Source organism: Chaetodon auriga, chromosome 13 (genome assembly GCF_051107435.1).
Source record: "Chaetodon auriga isolate fChaAug3 chromosome 13, fChaAug3.hap1, whole genome shotgun sequence".
In the NCBI taxonomy this organism is placed as follows: Eukaryota; Metazoa; Chordata; class Actinopteri; order Chaetodontiformes; family Chaetodontidae; genus Chaetodon; species Chaetodon auriga.
In genome coordinates this window covers 21,337,848-21,358,410 of record NC_135086.1, presented here as the reverse complement: position 1 = coordinate 21,358,410, position 20,563 = coordinate 21,337,848, and the positions used below count along the sequence as shown (strand labels likewise).

At 39.9% G+C, this 20,563-nt stretch overlaps 1 protein-coding gene across 2 annotated transcripts in view; it reads right to left on the bottom strand.

Annotated features, from left to right (window-relative positions):
* Positions 1-20,167, bottom strand: part of mphosph8 (M-phase phosphoprotein 8) — a 30,927-nt gene extending 10,760 nt beyond the window's left edge. Inside the window, exons 1-9 of one of the 2 annotated variants that reach the window (XM_076747662.1) lie at positions 19,966-20,164; positions 17,646-17,807; positions 15,998-17,071; positions 15,145-15,241; positions 12,456-12,716; positions 12,057-12,179; positions 10,983-11,071; positions 6,432-8,805; positions 1,004-4,700 (exon numbers count right to left, since the gene is read on the bottom strand). In XM_076747662.1, the coding sequence (XP_076603777.1) occupies positions 3,409-4,700; positions 6,432-8,805; positions 10,983-11,071; positions 12,057-12,179; positions 12,456-12,716; positions 15,145-15,241; positions 15,998-17,071; positions 17,646-17,807; positions 19,966-20,067 (5,574 nt within the window). In that variant the 5' untranslated portion in view covers positions 20,068-20,164 and the 3' untranslated portion in view covers positions 1,004-3,408. Of the gene's footprint in view, positions 1-1,003; positions 4,701-6,431; positions 8,806-10,982; positions 11,072-12,056; positions 12,180-12,455; positions 12,717-15,144; positions 15,242-15,997; positions 17,072-17,645; positions 17,808-19,965 lie in introns of those variants that run through there. The other variant, XM_076747663.1, reaches the window with a different exon arrangement.
* Positions 20,168-20,563: the final 396 nt, after the last annotated feature.

The window sequence follows — 20,563 nt, the reverse complement described above, 5'->3', positions numbered from 1 at the left end:
GTATGAATTGTGAATAAATGTGCGTATTTGAATAATTTTCCATTAGTCCCTGAGCGGAAACAGATGTGTGAGACAATGTGTTGTTGTTTCTGCATAAATGGTATAAAATAATGATTGTACACACACACACACACACACACAAACAAAACAAAAAACAGACGGTTTGAGCAGCTTTGTTATAGATATCAGAGCTATTCCAAATAGCCACAGTAATTGTGAATTGTGATTCGCAGGCTGGCAGACGGCAGCAGCCAATCTCAGCTGACATCAGACCAGATGCCTGGTTCACTCTGGACAGGCAGTCAGTCTCACAGGGCTAACACATATACACACCAACCGCACTTTCTAGTCTACAGGTTATTTAGTACTTGCAATGTGTCAGCTACATACCAGCATGAGCCATCAGCAGGTCAAAATATTATTCAGTGAAATATCTCAACACCTACTAGATGGATGAGCACCAAATTTTGTACATTCATTTGACATTCATGCTGCCCAGATGTTGTACTCTTCATGACTTTCCAATGATGTGATGATGATGATGTGTGAGGTTGACATTTTGTTTTCATTGAAATAACTCAACTGTTGGGTGGTTTGCCATGAAGATTGATACACACCTTAAGAATAAATTTTCTGTAAAAAGTTTGATCCTCTGCTCTTTCATCTACCACCATCCATACAGCCTCAGCTGTATGTTGAGTTTATTGCTATTTAGGAAATATTAGCAAACCAAAACACTAAACGAAGGAGTTAACATGGCTAATGTTACAGCTGAAAATGGTATTTTGATTGAACCATCGCTGCACTTAAGAATAACCTCATAGAGCCACTAGCATGATGGTAAATACTGAAGTCTTGCATAAAAATTCATACAACACTTTGGAATTGGTATCAATTAAACAGTCACCTTTGACACTTTGGGGAATTGGATAAAAACACAAAAACTTCAACATACAACACTTTATGCACAAATACACAATGTCTTTTTCATAACAACAAAACCTTTCTTAAGCCAAGGAGGATTTTATTGTACAAGCAGAAGTCATAAATTCCTTACAATACTTGATAAGAAGCATTAACTGAAGGCATTGTAATTGCACCAGGATGAAAAGAGTAACACGCACTGTGTGCTTATACAATAGCAATGAAAGAAAGCTATCTAATATACAGACAAAAAATGTTTTACTTCGCAACACTAAACAGCAATGGTAGCGTCTGAATGATCATTTATCATTTGTAGACCTTGAGCAGATTCATTTTCCAAGCACTGATGTATGCGGGGTGTGACCCTCATTAGTGTATATACACTGCGACACATACATACCCCTTTCACAAGGAACCAACGATATGGGAAAAAGTGTTTTCCGTTGGTGTGAATGAGTTAACATGGTTTTTCTAGTCCAGGTCTGCAACCCTGCTCACAGTCAGGGCTTTATGTGTTTGACACTAATTGCTTTGGTATGAAAGGGAGAACACTCATTACTCTACATAGGTTCACTACAGCTGCTACTGAGGATAACACAAAAACTTTTGTCCATGACAAATAGCAGCAGTGCTATCTGGAACTCTTACCCATAACTTGTGCACCTTTTGATTACAAAGAAAACTGTTAAAATTACTGTAGATGCTGATGAAGACATCTACAGTTTGCAGTGACCCTACCCAACAACAGGTGGTCCACACCCTTTGTGCAAAACAAACACTGTGGTGACCAATTTTTGAAACTAAAATGGGACGACCCCGTTGAGCCTGGACTCCAGTCACAAACCCTGTGACCAGCAGTCTGCTATTAGTAAATATTCATAAAGTCAGTACTATTTGAAACCTTCAACAAGGTTTGTATGCAACCAAAAAAAGAAAAAAATTAAATAAAAAATGAAGGAAAATGACTTTTTCATCAAGACTTCAAAAAAGCTATGCCCATCCCTTCATATTTAATGTAAAGGGATGTCTTTCACTTTGATCTTGTTTTGAAGTTTTGTCATGTATAAACTTTTGTAATAACACTAAAAGCCAACAACAAAAATCATTTGTTGGTTTACCGGCCAGCTCACAAAATCTATCACATTTGTAGTTACTACACTACGCGTGGGATACAATCAACATAAATGAGGAAAAAAAAGTTACACAGTAAAAAAAAAAAAAAAAGTAAAAATAAAATGAAATCAACATAAGGCAGTCTGATCTTCACAACTGGATATTAATGTCACAAACATCCAGATAATAAATGCTTAAAAACAAAGTGATGCAAATGATGCAAATTAGAGTGCTGAAGTAATAAAGTACTAAAATGTTCTACAGTTACTGTATAGTGATAAAAAAATACAACCAAATCTTGTGGCAGCTTATTAATACACAAGAAAAAAAACTATCACATAAAAGACCATCATGAACACTTATCGACAGGACCCTCAAAGAAAAAAAAATGTTTTCAATATTTAAGTGAGAGGTATACACAATCAGCTCCTAAGTCTCTAACATCAGCAAGGAAGGTATACCATTACTGCTGCAGGCTATCAGGGGCCTTCTACAATACAGGCTACTGGCTAAAGCAAGAATACAATCCATCTGGGCCAGGCATTTGGGAGTTGTATAAAGCAAGTCAATGCACACCTATAATGTTGGAGGGAGTGGCTGCAAAGATTTGCTGGTAGGTTTCCATTTCTGTTTTGATAATCAAAATTCATAAAAATGCTACTGAAAACAGTACAGGCAGAAAGATAGATGTCCAAGTAAGTTTTGAAGTAAGTAAGAGTAAAAATCCCTCTAGAAATGTACAGACACTGAGGCTACCTTTGCCCAGTGCAGGGTGGGAAATGCCCTGGCCACGGTGGCTGAGGAGTCCCAGACAATTGTGAAAGCTTTCACCATTTTCACAAATATTGTGTTTGAAATTGTGAAAGTGTGTTTGGGTGCCACAGTGGCTAATTGCCACAGAAATTACTCGTGGCAGGTTGAAAATCCTGGCAAAAATGAGATTCACATTTCCTAAATAATCACACATCTAAAACTTGAACATTTATAGAGATAACCTGCAATGATCTGACAAAGTGACAGTGTTACATATCTGACTATGTTACATACATATACGCAATCTAACCATATTAAACATTAATATCCGCTTTTTCAGAGTCAAAGCTACAGTTTAAACGTCCTCATTTCCACTTATGTATTTTGTGTATATTCATGCAAGAGCTTGGTCCAGTGAGCTTGATTCTGAGTTTCTCAGGAACTTCTTAAAAAGTGTGACTAAAAGAAAGGCAGGACTTGACTGAGACCAAGATTCACTGACAGTACAATTTACATCCGTTGAATTCTTAAGCCCCATACAATTTGAGGTTAAAGCCACAGCCCTCACGCACTTCTCACTGATCACTTATTGTTTTCTAGCAAGTTCATTACAAATATTTACAGGGACAGATAAACGGGACCATCCCACTCCGTGCTTGGAGTATGAATCTCTGGTTCCTGTCTTCCACCTTGTTTGGAAGCGACTGGATGCCCTCTTCTTTTCATCGACTGAATTGAGTTATGTACAAAATATTTGACTTCCCTCCATGTTCTGCTGTTCAAGGCAGGTTCAGCAGCTAAACATGCATCACAATCCTTTTTGCCTGGTACTTTTACCAGTTTACAGAAGTCTCCGAGCTGCCGTCTCACCGCGGCCTGCTCCTCCTCACTCCACAACCTCTTGTTTCTCTTCTGAGGCTTGACAGCTGGAGTGATTATAGAGGACATGGGTGTACTTTCCTGTACCACGAGTGTTCTGTCAGGAACACTGGGTCGATGGATTGTTGGGACAACCTGTGCAGTTGTAGGGGCCCTAGGTGGATTTGTGGGGTAAGCTGGTGCGTTTGAATGGTTCAGAGGTGTGAATGAAGAAATGATAGGCCTACTTCTGTCATTTAGTGTTGAGAATGGAGGGACCATTGGTGAACTTGGAGTATTCAGTGACGTGAAAGTAGGCACCATTGAGGTACTTGGAGCATTAAGGGTGCTAAAATTAGGGATCATTGATGAAGTCGTAGTGTCCTGTGGTGCATACACTGAAGGGGGTGGCATACTTGTGGCATTCTGTGAATAAGGAGGAGACATTGGCATAATTATGTTCTCTGATGTGTATGCAGGAGGCATTAGTGCATTTGTAGTGTTGTGTGGAGTAAATGTAGGAACCACTTGTGTATCAGTAGCATTCAGTGGTGTGAAAGTAGAAATCAATGGCTGGCTCGTGTGGACCATATCTGTAGTAGTGGAACACAAGGTTGCATAACTTGAAGTCATCTCTTGGGGGAATGGTGTTGATGACTCTCTTAAGCTGGTTGGCGGTGCCATTGTCATACAACAATTTGAACTTTCTCTCAGGTGATCTGCATGCACTGTTGTCATACTACAGACAATGTTTGCATCTTCCAAATCTTTCTTTGTGGTTTGGACTCCAGCTTCTGGACTCTCATTTACATTTCCTTCAGTGTTTTGCTGGTTATTTCTCCTCCGTATTGTCTGTAGTGTGTTGTGTACATAGTTTTTGACATCTGTCCAAGATCTTCCACCAAGATCTGGTTCAGCAGCTATGCAAGCATTACACTCCTTTTTGCCTGGAACCTTCATTGTCGTGATAAATTCACACAAGTAACGCTTCACTGCAGCCTGCTCCTTCTCACTCCAAGGTCTTCTCTTCAAAGCAGGCTTCTGTACAGTTCCTAAGATAAAAAGTGTAGAGAATTGTGGTTATATAAGAGACATACAATCTTCATTGACTTCAAAATGCAATAGTATCAATATAAAATGTTTAATCAATGTTAGCTGCAGGGCATGGCAGCTCGATTTTGACCATGGAAAAAGCAAGATTTTGTTTTGTCAATTGATGTTTCCAAGACTGTTTGATATATTGTCAACTTCATCTGCTGATGAAGACTTTGTGAGATACAGTTGAAAGTTCCAGTTCTAGTAAATAAAGACCTATAAAGAGACATAAAACTTGGGCTCTTGTTTGGTGTACCAGGGACCCAGGTCACTGGCTTGCTTTTAGGCAACTTAGGAACAAATGCACATCTGAAATAAGAAAGGCTAAAGCTAATAATGATTTCTTTTTAATTCTCAAATCATATTCACATCCAGCTAAATCATTTAATACACTTGATAATGCTGTCTTTTAAAAATGCTTCACAATATTGAATTTGATGAAAGTCCTTATAAATGGTTTCAGCATTACCTCATGGACATTTTGAAATCAGTGTCGTGATTAGAAATGTTAAATCTTAACTTGTACAAATTGTAAAAGGTATCACTCAGGGCTCAATCCTGAGGCCTGTTCTGTTCACTCCTCATACTGATGATGTTGCTTCTTCTGTAAATGGGTTTAATGCACATCTAATATACATTTGTTTTATACTGTATTGAGATAATGTGCATTCTGCTGTTAAATCCCTTCAACACTGCTTCGCTGACTTAGAATCTGCACTTGGTAATCATACAATAGTTATTAATGCGGGCAAAACCAAACTTATGCTTTGCACCAGAGCTGAAAATATCAATTATGATAATCTCGTCATCTCAACTAAGAATGGTAAAAATATTAAAAGAGTCATAGAGTACAAGTATCTTCATTGACAGTATCTATCAATGAGAAGGTAACTTTTTTTTAAAATATCATAACTTACGTGGTGAGCATCTATAGGAATAAAACACGTCTTCCTGTGCACTTTAGAAAGGTGCTAATTGAGGTAGCTTGCCTGTCAGTCTTGGATTATGGTCACATTTTATAGATGCATACTTCAGTTGTGCCTCTGAAACCCCTGGATGCTTTTAACACTACACTAAGATTTATCACTGGTGATAATTCTAATACTCATCATTGTGAGCTGCATGTTAAGGTGGCCCTCTCTCTTTATGAGGCATTATAGACACTGAGTTTTATTCATTTATAGGGCCCTTACTGTCTTTTCCCCCCTTACATTACTTCTTTGCTGTCTTTTAATGTGGACCCTTATTGAACGTGCTTTTGCTGAACTTGGAAAATCCGTTTTTTCTCACTGTGCACCTGCAACCTAGATTAACACACAGAACAATCTAAATCTTACCTCATTTTTATTCTTCGGGCAATTCGTATTTTTAATCTTTTCTTGTTTCACCTTCAGGTGTTCTTGTTTTACTTGATTCATTCACTTTCAATTTTAACTGTTTATTTATTTTTATGGATTTATTATTTTACTGATTTGGCTTTAGCTTCCCATTTGTCTTTGTTGGTGTCTCCAACCTTTTGCTGTTTTTTTTCTTTTTAAACTTGGTGTATCGTTAATGAGGTCTTTACCTCAATATGTCAAAATAAAGGCTGAAAAAGTGAACTTAAATTGTAGACTATTTGCCATCCAACATTTGTAATCAAAGAACACATTAATGCAACAAGATCCAACGGAGCAAATGGTACTCACCATCTTTAGCAGTGCTGGGTAGACCTGATGGCAGTGTTCGATCTATCTTGAGAAGTTGTTTGCTCACTTCCTCCAGCTCTGATGCACTTTGTGAGAGCCTGTAACACTCCTGGCTGCTCCTTCCCACCAGCTTGGCCACTTGATCCAATTCGTGTTCATTGAGACTCATTAGCTGCCAACAGCTGGCAATTTGCTCTCTTAATGATGAGGACAGAAGTGCTTCTGGGTTTTTAACTCCACATTCCATTGCAGACCTTCGGAAACAGTCTAATCCTCTGATGAAGGATGGACCTTCAGTCCTTGCAAACAGGTATGGGTTTGTTTTTGACACACCTGCTTGTTCTCGATTTTCAATGAGCAAGTCGACTGACAAAACCATCCTTTCTGTTAGCAGAACCAGCATGTTCCTTCCATACTGACCTTCCAATTCCAGCCTGGTGAAATTGGCACCAAGGTCCAGCTCCAATTTTGTGCTTTTCCTTATTTGATCTGCAGAGGGCACAAATGCTGCCTTACTCTGTTTGCGAGTGTAAGTTTGCAAGAGCATTCTACCAATATTTCCTACCCTTCCTCTGTTAAACAGACAAACATCTGCTAGAGTGGCCTCACTGAGCTTTTTCCATGTTGACAAACTAGGATTTTCTTTCAGCTCCTTCCTGGCTTCCTCTTCTTCCCCTGTGATAAACCTGTGGAGTTTTATCAAATCTTCTGTCACAGTTGATTTGTCTACTTCCACTTTCTTGACTTCTTGCTTAAGAGATAATGCAAGAGCTTTGCGAGAAAAACACTCATTCCATTTTGTATCAAGAAGCTGTATGAACTTTTTCACTTCACTTTCAGTTTCACTGTCCTCTGTCATGCGACTTTCCCCAAAAGCTATTTCTGCAGCTCGTTTCAAAGAGTAACCAATCTTTGAGACAAGGGAAAAGGTTTTAAACTTACTGGAACTGGGATCAAAACCACTAAGTTTTTTGGCCCCTTGAACTGCTAATTCAAATCTGGATGGTAAACATACTTCATGCAAGTACTTCACACTCTTGTCCAGCTCATTTACAGCGAGCACAAATCTACCCAGTTCTCTCATCTTTTGTGCGATATAAGCAAACTGAGACTTGTCATGATCATACTTAACAGACAATGCATTGCCAAATTTACAAATAAGTGGGTCATTTCTGATATGTCTGGAGATGTCATCTTGATGCATAATGTGGATGATTTCCTCACAGCCTCCAGTTAAGAACTCTGACATTGGAAGTAGCTGGGAGGAGGCACTGTGGACTCTGTTTCTTTTTGTCCTTTCACCAGATTTTTGATCTCCCTTTCTGGCCTTGCATGACCGCTCATGTCTCCATAAATCAGTTTTGCGGTAAAAAGCAAAGCAGTGCTGACAAGGCAGAAAGTCACGAACAGATACGCTGGGATTTTTTACCTGCTTCTTCGTGACGATTTCCCCCTCGCCACTTTTGAGAACTTGGAAGTTATGTTCATAATCTCCTTTATTGCGAATTTGGTCAAGCAAGGTCTGTCTGACTTTGGAACCTTTGGGAAAGTGTATTGCATGGGCAACATCTGTTTCCTCTGCATGTTTCCTTTCCAAATGCTTTGCAAGTTGGGTAAAAGCCATTTTGCAATATAAACAGAAGTGCTTTTTGCAGGGCTCTTTCTTTTCATCATCCAGTATGCTAGGTTTTGTTTCAAGCACTTTCTTACAGGTCCTTAAACTGGATCGTGTTGGTTTTCTCTCCACAGTTCTTCTGCGCCGCTGTTGTGTTTTAGGAATATCCTTTGCGACCAAATTGAACACAACTTGATCGGTGCTATCTGATTGACCTGTCACCGCATCCTCTGCCTCATCGCTTGAGTAATCTGCTTCCTCAGGGGAACTTTGTTTGTTAGCTATGCCCGTTTGTTTTGGATTGTCATCATCCCTTGTCAGTATCCCTTCTGCATTTCTGTTGAGATTTGAATAATCAAAGTTCAAACCCATTTTACTTGGTAAACCACCTGTTGTGTCGGCTGACATCTTGTGTTCATGTGCTTGCTTCTGGTCTTCCTCTCCTTGACCTTCCTGCATGGTAGCTGAGTCACAAGCAGTGTTTCTGGATTCAGTTACATCTCTCCCATATTTTTGGATCTTTTCATGTTCCCTCACTGTCAGTTGCTCAGTGTTTGTACTGGCAGGGCAGCTTGACATTTTTTCACCATCTTTTGGACCATCCAACTCTTGTGGGGTAATCTCTTCTACTCTTGGAGTACCCTCTTCATTTCGTGCACTGTCAAGGTTAGAAGTTAACCTAAAAGCATCACTCGAACTTCTCTCTTCAATCAAGCTCCTCTCTCCTTCAAATGACTTCGTCTCATCAATAGTACAAGCCTGCAAAAGAACAAGTATAAGTAAGACTCATCGCCAAATCAGACCTTGTGAATAATTTGACTGAGTGAACTTCAAACACAGACCTATAAGAAATTTTAAAAAAGCTAAAATTTGGTTTGAATTTTGGTTGTTCAGTGGTGGTGAAAATTGGGTAATGTTTTCATGGTATTTCTTGTTAAAAATCCTTTGCACATTTTCAACTGCTGTTTAACGCATCAGCACCTTGGCAATGCCCCATCAAGATCCAGGCTCATTCAAACAGAAGTCAATGTGATGGCCACACATCACTTTTGGGCCCAACATCAGTATAAAAAACCCCTGACACCTCTCAAATCTCCAGTACAAAAACCACATGTGACCCATTCGAGAATAGTTAATGGTTTTATTGGATCAAGCAGCGTTTTGACATTGTAATTGTCTAACCAAGTATACGTAATCATGGGGTGTTGGATGACAGGCTACATGGAGAGAACAAAATATGCACTAGACCTACATTCATGGCTTGCAATCAAAACAAACAATTATGTTACTTTTGATGGCATATACAAAATATTTTGGCTAAGCATAGCTGTGTTTTTTTAACAATTAAATCTATGAGTGGTGATTTAACATGTCTTCAATATGGCTAGGAAAAAAAAAGATCCTGAATATATGATATTTATATTTACTGGGGCACGGTGGCTACACATGGTGTGCTATGATCATGAGGATGATACATGTTCTGAAGGCATATACAGTATGTACCTGCTTCAAAAGAGTTCATCTTGTCCTTCATGTGTTCGGGGTCTTCTTCCATTGGGTTGTTCACTGTAAAGAAGGATGATACCAGTCTCTTATGTGCAGACATTATGATGGATATATAATGATGGCTTGATAATATTAGCTCCAAGTTACCATTGTTCAATTACACATACATTAAAGTGTCATTTTAAACTATTTATGGTTGATACAATAAGTCATCTTAACTTAAGATGCTAAGAGCAGTGAGTAATCTGACAGAGAGAGGCAGTAAGATTTCATGACACAGGCCTCAGCTGAGGATTTAATTATCTTTTTACATATTTTGCCCACAAAAAATACAGTTCAGGTTAAAAGTGACATGGCTCTTTAATTCTCAACACACTCTAGGTATAATTTAACTCTAAAACCTACTAATTACCACAAGGTTGTTCCTACTTCATGTAATACAGACAAAAATCTAAATAAATGACTACAGTACTAAATTTCCACACTACTATGTCATTGCTTAACAAATATGAAAAAAAGAAGAGAATATTTGAGGCCATATTCTTACCTTGTTGCAGAAGCCACGGTGCTTTGGAGTTGTGAAAAACATCTTGTGGCGTTGAATTATTAGTAGACATGAAACAGTAAAGCCTGAAGATGTAGATCTTGAAGAGAGATTCCTTGGTGCACAGTTCCTTTGAATTAAGAGAATGGACTCGTCTCTGCTACATCAAGTAGCCTTAATAAGCCATTTCGCTAATGTTTGCTATTTAGTATATTCCATTGCTGCAGATAGTATTGTGTAACTTGGAATTTTATCAGAGGTTTTCCTAAGATATTTTGAAGAGGTTCCAGAAGTTCCAAATTTGATCAAGTCTAGTCATAAACAGATAATTGTAGCAGATACAGAAAATTTGTCTACATTCATCTGTTATGTGTTATGTAGCACCATGACATTTTCAAGAAGTTTGAAGTTTGTTGACAGCTAAAATATTTAATTCCTGGCCCACAGATGTTTATATCAAATCACGTTTGAAGTATGTCCTTCTGCAAAATGAAGTGCAATTTTAATTAATAAATTAATGAATGCTATTTTTTGTCAGTTCATGTTTTTGTAATGCAGAGGATTTGGCTGGGCAAGTCGACCATATTAGCACTGTTCGTGACAGACATAGCACTGTGTTTTACTGATCACCCACAAAATTCACACCAGACTGCACAAACACTCACACACATACACACTGGGGACAACCAAGGTGCGAGCTGTAAAATTTGTAAAATGTGTTTCTGACTTGAAATTGAAGACTCACAAATCTTGACATATATGTAAATCAAAAATACATATAAAACAAAATAAAATAAGGCTAAGCTAGTCAGCAGATGGTTTGGAGGAAAGTTTTGTTTTATAAAATGTACTAAGATAAACTCTTTTAAAAGGAGAGAGAACATACCTCCTGGTCCAGATTGTAGTCCTCTTTGGAATTAAGTGCCAATTTTACAGCCATGTAATCTCCACTTTTCACAGCATCCCGCAACTCACCTGACAGGAACAAGGTAAAGCCAAATGAAGTTTAAAGAAAGTACACCTCATAGATCTCACAATCAAACATCCATGAAGATCCTGACAAAAATCTTTATACATGTTATATAATATCTATTTAAAAATAAATAATAGCAAAAACTAAATAAAGAACAAAACATCAACTTCAAGGGTGGGCTTATTCTGGCAATTCATTACATAAACCATTCAAAGAAAATAGCTGTAAACTGGCAGCCAGCATTATAGGACAACAAGTGCAGAGACTGTATGTATTGCATACTTGTAATGACACCACGGCACACTGATACAGCTGCTAGCATAGTAATATATTAGCAGCAATAGAGGCATTACATTCTTCAAGCAAACTTTGGCTACATCCACAGCTCCTATTCATGAGTTTTCTCCAACAGCAGGCAGAGCTATTTTCATTTGAATATCCATTTGACCAAAAAAAAAAAAAAAAAATCACAAATATTTGAGTTCTATTAAACTATTGTCACTATACAATATTTTGATGACTGGAGTTACACTAAAGGGTGAATACACATCTAACCCAAAATGATCTGGAGCTACTTCCTAATCTTGCCCATCATATAGAACTGCATTTGGGTGAGAGCTCATGGCTCGTTGTAACTAGAAGAACCATATCAGACCTGTGCGTTTTGGATATCAGCTGGAAGAAACTTCAAAAGGATCATGGTTGTGCTTCAACTTGTTCATTTTGCCCTTGTTTTCTCTTCATCCAGATTTAACAATGTGGTGAAGGAGGTGTGGGTGGAAGCCAACAGTTCTCTACAGCTCCATATTGTTCATAATCAGTAAGTTAGGCCCACTATCTATATAGTCTATACCCCGCTCATATATTCTATTCATACTTCAAATAGGCCACATTACAAATACTAAAGACTCTGAAACTGATGTGTGTGGATAGCAATAGCAGTCAGTAGACAGTCATCAGCCAAATGTCTTAGAGGTTAATACTCACTGGGTGATAAGGGTGGACCTGACAGGATCTCATCCTCCCCATTCAGATGTTTCCGGAAATCGTCCAGAGTCATCCAGTCCAGGTTGAGGTCCATTCCTAGACTCAAAGTGGCTTGGCCCTTGTCTTTACAACACAAAATGCAGACAGAGATACTGCATTAATTGGCAGACTGAAACCTCACATACTGCAATTTAAATGACCTCTTATTCTCTCTGAAAATCATGCTCACATTTATGTTTCAAACTTCATTTATTGATTGTTGTTTCACTGTGATCACATAAAAAATGACCAAAAACTGACATTTCAACTGAGCAGAAGGAAATCTATGAGGGAAACACCACTCAAATGTTTGGAAACAGCAACAATCAGCATGTGCTCAGTGGCCAGTCAGAAACATACCAGATTTGTCAGCGCCCTCTGCTGGGTCCTGGGTGTCCTGATTGTCATCACATGCCATGAAGAGTCTGGGCTCACTGTCCTCTCGCCTCTTCCTCCTATCATCTGTTGGGGTTTTCCTCTCCCAGCCTGGCCGCTGTGTCTCCTCTGGCCTCTCCCTGCGCTCCCGGGGTTCCTCTCCAGGCTTCTGCTTTGCTGTAGATTCCTCTCCCTCCCTCTCATCACTGTCCAGGTTGAAGCCATAACTCTGGCCAGGCCTGGGGACTAGAGAGGGAGAAGAGACATTGTCATATTTCTTGGAAGATAAAAAGCATAAACAGCCTTTTATCCTCCTTCACAGCTGTCAATCAAACCTATAGAAAACAGCAGTGTGCTTTATCTTCATGGTTGCCATTCCCCATTCCTGCTTGGTAAAGACTTTTTTCTCACTGGCTATTGTGGGCATGTTGTCAAGTGGTGACAGCACTCAGAAAAAGAAAGGGAAAGAAAAGGTTTGAAGTTATTCAGGGACATGGTGCTGGACCATAGAGGTAAAAAAAGAAGAGCACAATCTTTGCTGGATTTAAGATACTTTCTCTTTGCTCCAGAAATTAATGATATGAGATATGTACATAAATGTGCTGCTTGTGGAAATGTTTTGTGCCTGATTAAATGTGAACCTCTTTCTGCAGTAGCAATTTTAGGCCTATTTTGTCTGATTTTATATATCTCTATTGTTTTTCTTTTATCTTGACAATTTACCATTAAGTGTTTCAATTTAATAATCTCCATGAAAATATAGGACAATTTAACTGAACCCCTGCCCTGCTTCTCCAGTCATCTGCCAGTCATGGCAGTCCCTGAAGCAGAGATGATCTGGGATTATGCACAGAGGCTCATTGTAAGACTGGCACTAAAGGATTGTCTTGTTTCTCTTCCTCAGGGCACAGCAAAGAACACAGTACTTCCTTCCTGTTGTTGCCTTTCCCGACGACCCAAAAAGCTCACATCAGTGACAGTTAAAGGAAAACAACAACTAAGCCTCTTTTCTGCAGCCTGCACCTGTGGCACTGATTGACATAGAAATTTCCGTAACATTGCAGCACCTTAACCAATGCCCATGCCTGTGCACCATAACCACATGCCCCTGGGATTTATTGTGTACCTTTTGAAGCACAAGTGCTTCCACGTTGCACTGTGAGGCTGCTACCTGTATGCATTGTACAACTAGGCTAGTAAGATGTTGAAAAAGTCAAGCATCTGGAACAATTGCAAAATCTGCAAAGATGACCCCCCAAAACGTTGAGTGCCAGATATGCCAAAGGAAAATGGTATATCACAAATCTGATGTTTGAACCAATGGTCCCCACAAAACTGCTCATAACTGTTCACTGCTCATAACTGCTTATGACTAATTTATTTTTCAGGACAGGAAAAGGCTGCACTCTGCCCAAGCAAGGGAATGTCTCTCATGTAACGACAGCAAGATCCACTGACATGCAGGACTGGATCAACGGCGACTGGGAAATGGAGAGCTTTGTATCGGACTCTAAATCAGTGGATGAGAGTCACATGACAGCACATAATGCATGCAGAAGTGGCAGACGGTTCTCTATCCCTGCTAAGAACAACAACAATGCCGCAAACATGTTCCTGTGTGCCGTCTTTTATTATTTATTCACTATTAGTCTAATAATTAAACAAAATAAACGGACAATGTCGAGAAAACAAATATTCACATAATATTCCTTATTTAACAGAAAAACCAAGTTTCTCTCTTTCACTGACTTGACTCCTCATCAAACAGACTTTATTCAAACTTGACAGTAACAAAATAAAACTCAACAAAACAGTCTCAGTTAGTCTTTCCATTGTTCCACAACCAGCTCTGGTTTGGTCAAAATAAACCTTGCAACCTGCAAATAATTTGGGTGCGTGGGTGGGTTGGTGGGGAGGCAATGGACTCAGCCAATACCGCTCTATTCGTCCCATCGGCCAACTCCAGTATGAAAGTATTGAGGCTTTGAATATTCGTGGGTAATTCTCACTGATGCTATAGTATAGTTTTCATTTCCATGGTTTGTGGTGAAGAAAAAAAAAAGTCTAACGTTTTCTTCACCACAAACCATGGAACTGAAAACTTTGTTGGAGGTGGCAGAGGAGATTTTTATGACTGTGTCTAAGGGAAAGAGTAACAGAGGCTCTGACTCTGGGAGGATTGCTTCTCTTGAGGAGAACACAGGATATAGTTTCAGTGAGAACTGCCCACGAATATTCAAAACCCCCACACACATACACACTCTCTCCGTTCTCTCTCTTTGCACTTGCTACAGATGCTCTGTTGATGAATAAATAGAAGTCTGCATAACACAAACATCCAGGGTCATGTATAAACTGATCAAGCATGCCATATATCATTAAAAAATCTTCAGTTTTGATTAGTGAGCAACTTGTTTTGCATGTAAACAACTTCTTCTGGTGTATAATCTGGTGTCCATGCAGATGGGAGCACTATGCAAAGAGGCTAAATCACTCCTACACTTTTTGATTTTCGCATATGCAGGCCATTTCTGTATTTGGCTTGTTTTCACCTGGTGTTAGGTTTCTCTTTAACTGACGTCAATTTGCATTGATGTGACTATGTTCAAACTCAGCACATTCAATAACTAAATGTTTTCTACATGTGTTTTTTGTGCCTGTGTATCGTGCATACCATCTGATTGCTTGGTCTTCTCCGTCTTCTTGGACTCTGGTTTCTGAGCTGGAGAATCTTTGTTTGACTTGGGGATCTTCTCAATTTTTCCTATTAACTATAGTTGAGAAAAAACACAAGATGTTAAAACCTTGTAGTATTTCTGGCAAACCACTGAGCAGAGGGTTCATCACATAGAGCAAATGTTCATGCTGGCCAAGGGAAATGAGATGTTCAACATTTGACACAAGTCTCACATATTCTGAAAAGACAAGCATGTCAATGTGGTCATATCATGTCTTGACTTCTTTTAGGTTTTATTAAGCAAAGGCCTATCAAATGTGTTAACATGGAAATAAAGTATAGACTCTGTTCCATTTGACCACCAAAAGTAATGATGAAATTGTACAAACATCGGACAATATTCTTGATAATGCCTGCAGGTGTTTTTGGTGCCATTCCACAACTACCTTCACAGTATGCTGGCATGTGTTCAGTTACCGCTCACACTTTCTGCATGTGTATTCAAATAACCACATTTTAATCTGAAGGTGATGGCAGCCCTTTACTGTGAAACCAGCTTGGGTTTCTTTTTTCTAACAGTAATTTAGCAATTTGCTCAGTAAATCAGACCTTCTAGAGGTTTGTGAAACTTTGCATGGGAGGAATATGTATTATTACATCTTTAACAATAAAGGGTGGAGTTGGAGCTCAACAATAAAGACAAAGGCACAGGAAGCAATTACATCTTTTTAAGAAACATTTTCCTGCACTTTTGGCAAGATAAATCAACATGTACCCTATTATCCCCTCCAACATGTTATGCTATATGATGCAAATCAATGGAAATACATGCACAGCACTAATACTGTACCTTTGGGGGTTTGCTGTTGTTGCTGCTGCTGCTGCTGCTGCTGCTACCACCACTGGTCTTTTCTGGGGGGGGCTGATGCACTGGCTGCCTACGGGGGGCGCGGTCCTTGGCCTCGCAGTTTAACAGGAACTTCTCAAAAAGGTTAGTGGAGCCTGTGGCGTCCTTCTGTCCCAATACCTCCTCTTTAGCCACCTCATCCTCCTTACCCTTGGTGCTGCTAGTTGCTGTGACAGAGGATGAGGAGGATGAGGAGGATGTGGACGAAGGGACTTTGGGTGGTGCCGTTGTGCTCTCCTGCCCTTTGCTCTTGGCTTTCTTATGTAGTGTGGAGCTATCACTGGAGTCTGACAGTGGGGCAGCCTCCTCCTTGCCTTTAGAAGTTAGGCTCTTAAGTTTTTGGAGGCTGCCTTCTTTCTGGGCGCTGTCTGGCTTTCTGTTCTTTTTGTCATGGATGAGGTCCTTAATGCCCTGCAGCTTTACTTCCCATTTCCCCTTCTTTTGCTTGGATTTGTCATCCAAACGTACCTTTTCGGGGGACTTTGCTGCAGTATCCGTTGACGCAGCATCGTCTGTTTGGGATTCTGATGGGCCGTCGCTCAGGTCGTCTTCCAGAGGTGCAGCAGCCTCGTCTTCAGATGTGTCAATTTTCCTTTCCTTCTTTGTCTTCTTTTTCTTCCACTCCTCTTCCTTTTCTTTCTTATGCTTCCCTCCCTCCTTTCCCTTTTCCTTTTTGTGTTTTTTGGAGGGAACGGGCTCATCGTCCTCCTCCTCAGAGTCAACCAGCCGCTTTTTTGATTCAGTCTTTTTCTCCTTGGGAGGAGAGGGTGGAGTTGCAGCTGTCTCTTCTTCCTCTTCTTCCTCATCTGTCTCTGGTGCTGGTAGAGGTCTGAACTCCTCCTTCCGTTTGTCTTTCTTCTTCTTCTTCTTCTTTTTCTCCTTTGGAGGTGATTCCACTTCTTCTTCCCGAGTCTTTGTCTTTTTCTTCTTCTTGAGGGGCGCCTCAGCTGGACGGTCTTTGTCACTGTCACTCTCTGAGTCAGCATCAAACACGTCACTCTTTGTAGGCAGCAATTTCTAAACAAAGAACAGGACAAGCAATGCCACATTTTTTAAGATCATACATAGTATTTTTGGTTTTCAGGCTTAAAGGTTCCCTGTGGAGTTTCAGACCTCTAGCAGCACTATGGAGCTGTGTGAAAGTAAGACTGTGTGCACTGAGCTTCCAACTGGTGCGGTCCACATGTTGTGTAAGATTTCAATGTCCTGAACAAACCAGAGGAATTTCAGACACTTATTATCTGATTATGGAGTGTTTTTACCCATGTTATTGTGTCCAAGTGACTAATGGACACATCAATTTAGAATTTTTTCCAGTATTTAGTGACAGTGCTCCAGCCAGCAGCCACGAAACGGGCTGCAACGTAATCCCCCCAAGTGTTTGTGCACCGTCAATATGTGTCCACTAGTGTTTGTTTTGCCACCGACAGGCTCAGATTGTTACAATAAGTACAGGAGGAATACAAAATAAATACACTAAGTGTCTGACTGTCTTAATATATTTGTAAAAAGAGTGTACCTACACCAATACTATTATTCTGGTGAATACAATATCCGAAATATTATGTATACCTGACTGTCACAGACTTACCACGCTCTTCTTGGCTTCGGCATCTTTCTTGGCCTTAGCATCAGCCATAGACTTCTTAAAAGCCAGGAGAACCTCGCGACAGTCCTCTAAATGGGCCTCAGGCTCCCACGTGTCATCATCAGAGCAGTAATTCTTCCAACGGACTCTGTAGAGCACTTCACCCTAAAAACAGAAAGAAGATGTTCAGCTCAAGTATTACCTCCACACCAATCTGACATGGTGACTGGTAGCTTTCAGAATTTCACTGCAGACTATTTCACCAGCAAACACAATCTGTAGAGTACATATCCATATGATGGCTGTCTGCATGCTAACATGGCTGACTAAGTAAAATCAATAGTTAGAATATTTTGAATGGTGGATATTTTTCTTTGATTCACTGGTTGTAACAGATACACTGTACAAGACAGCAAGAGTTAAATAAGGAGAAAAAGCAAAAAAGACTTAAAGCTGCACTCGCCAACTGCTGGAAAAATGTCCATGTGCAGAAAAGGCAACATCAATTACTGCTCAATGCTGATGCACATATTTAGCAGTCTGGACCACACTGTACGCATTTATACAAAGGAAGACAAATGGAGGGGGGGTGGTTCTGATGTCATGCACATGTATGCAACAAAGTTTTGCAATGAAGTATTGATTTGTTAGTTTGACAAAACACCACAACTTTATTTAGTACTTGCAGTGCCAATGTCTATTAAGGGAGCTCCAATGTCTCTACATCAACTTGATTTACAGGACAGCTCAGGCTGAGTCTTTTTGTTTGTTGACAACCTATAAAGCGTCAGTCAATAGTCGAATGTGTCAAAAACAAAAACAGGAGTAACTACAACAATAAAAGAACAGACTTTTACAGAGCAGTTCTCCTGTGATACAGCACAGAAATGTGGCTATCACAGCGATACAGTTTCTCCTGCACAGTGTTTATCAAAAAATACTGACATTATTCAAGTTTATTTAAATGCAGATTTGATAGAAGAAAATTGATATGTTTAAGAATTTGTTGAGTGATGCTGCTGTGAATGTTTTTTTTAAAAGACAAATGCTGCAGTGTGGAAACTGACTTATTTAACAGTCCTATGTTTGACGGGAAGATCTACGCAATTTTGATCCGATGGATACCACACTGCACAGTTTTAAGTAGCGATCTCTCCCCTTCTGCCAAGTTGCCACCTCCCCTATACTGTACTTATTCCTGTGTCTTCATAAAGTAGCAAACTTACAAATAAATAAATACAGGCATAAATTCACCTATGTTTACTCCGTTTTTCTTAATCCTTTAATCTTATAAATCAACTTGAGAACTTCAACAGCTGGGGACAAAAAAAACTGATCACTTGAACTGATGTAAACAACCACAGTGAATGCATGTTCAAACCCTGTAAAAACACCCTGGCACTCAAGGAAAAAACAACAACAGCTGACACAGTTAGTGTCATTCAAGTGCCATTTCATCGTGGTTAGTAACAAGTTGGTGATATAGAAATCCGCAGGATGTATGCAGCTATGAAATATGAATATCTTATCTACCGTCAAATACTTAAGGCCTGCTCGGTCACTACATAGACAGAATATGTCACTAGAACCTCAACTGAAACATTCAAGTCACTTAACGCAGCAGGTCCATACGTTACAAACACGTCACTACGTTCTAACAAAGACACAATGCCAGTTACAATAGCCCAAGTGAGAGAGGACTATTAATTATGATGAACTATTATCCAGTGCGGTAATTGTTATTAATGCACAGAAAAGTGAAATAAGACAGGTTAGTCGGCCAGCTGATGCCATTTCAAATACGGCGGCCACTGTGATACGTAACGTTAACAGGCGTGAGTAAATTCACATTGGGAATTACGTTAAATTGCATGGTTTATCGCTAGCAAACCATCTACATTCTTATTTGTTTAATGCACAGTGTGACTAGCACAATTCCTGGGATTTGTTCGATGTAGCTACATCGCTGGTCAGGAGCATTGATGAAATTATTTGCATGCTTGCAAAGCGTCCGTCCGTCCGTCCTTGGCCCCAGCAGGGGAGAGGCGAGCAGACATCATGGGAGAAGTTGTACAGAAAAACGATGCTATGTATGGACGTGCAGTGAGCCACGACAAGTGTACTCGCATTAGGCTAGGTGAGTGACACAAGAGCAACCAAGTGCAGCAAATTACTTGTTAGACGGGCACTTTGTTGACGGAAAGTGTCTGTGCACCGCCGTAGATGGGCTATGCGTCGTGAGATTTGGAGCGAAAGCAATGCCAGCCATGTTCGGAGAAGCTAGCCAGGCGGCTACGTAGCATTTAGCTAGCTTTAACGTTACCTCCTCCACTCGCATGTCAATAATCCTCTCCACTTCGTATACATCTTCTTCCTCATCTTGTTCACTGTCCGCAGGCTCCAACTTGTCAGTCTCCGCAGCCATGGCGGATTGTTTTGCTAAAATGTAGCTATTGATTCAGCACTCGTGAAGGCCGCGTTAGCCGACGCAGGACGCTAGCGTACCTGGCCGTACTCACTGCACTAGCTCTGCAGCTCAGAGGGATATAGAGCGCGGACCAGCTACCGCCCGCTCTTACAACGCTGCATTCAAATGCTGCTCATAGCCTCCTACTCTGCTACTTCTACGTCACATTCACGACGTTCACAAATTTCAAATTGTTTTGTTAGAAGCTTATACGTGGGACAATTAATTTAAACTTTCCAATGTGCAGCATTAATCATTGAACTGAAAGAATGCTGAAATACGCGATAGCAACGTGAATCATTGATACATAAACACTGGCACATTGTCTTAACATCTGTGTCTGACATGCGTTTTATAAATGTAGAAGTTTGCTCTAAAGAGAAGTCTTGGCTACATTGATTATATGAAGACACTGATTAAAAAAAAAATAAAAAAATTAACGACTCGTGGATTC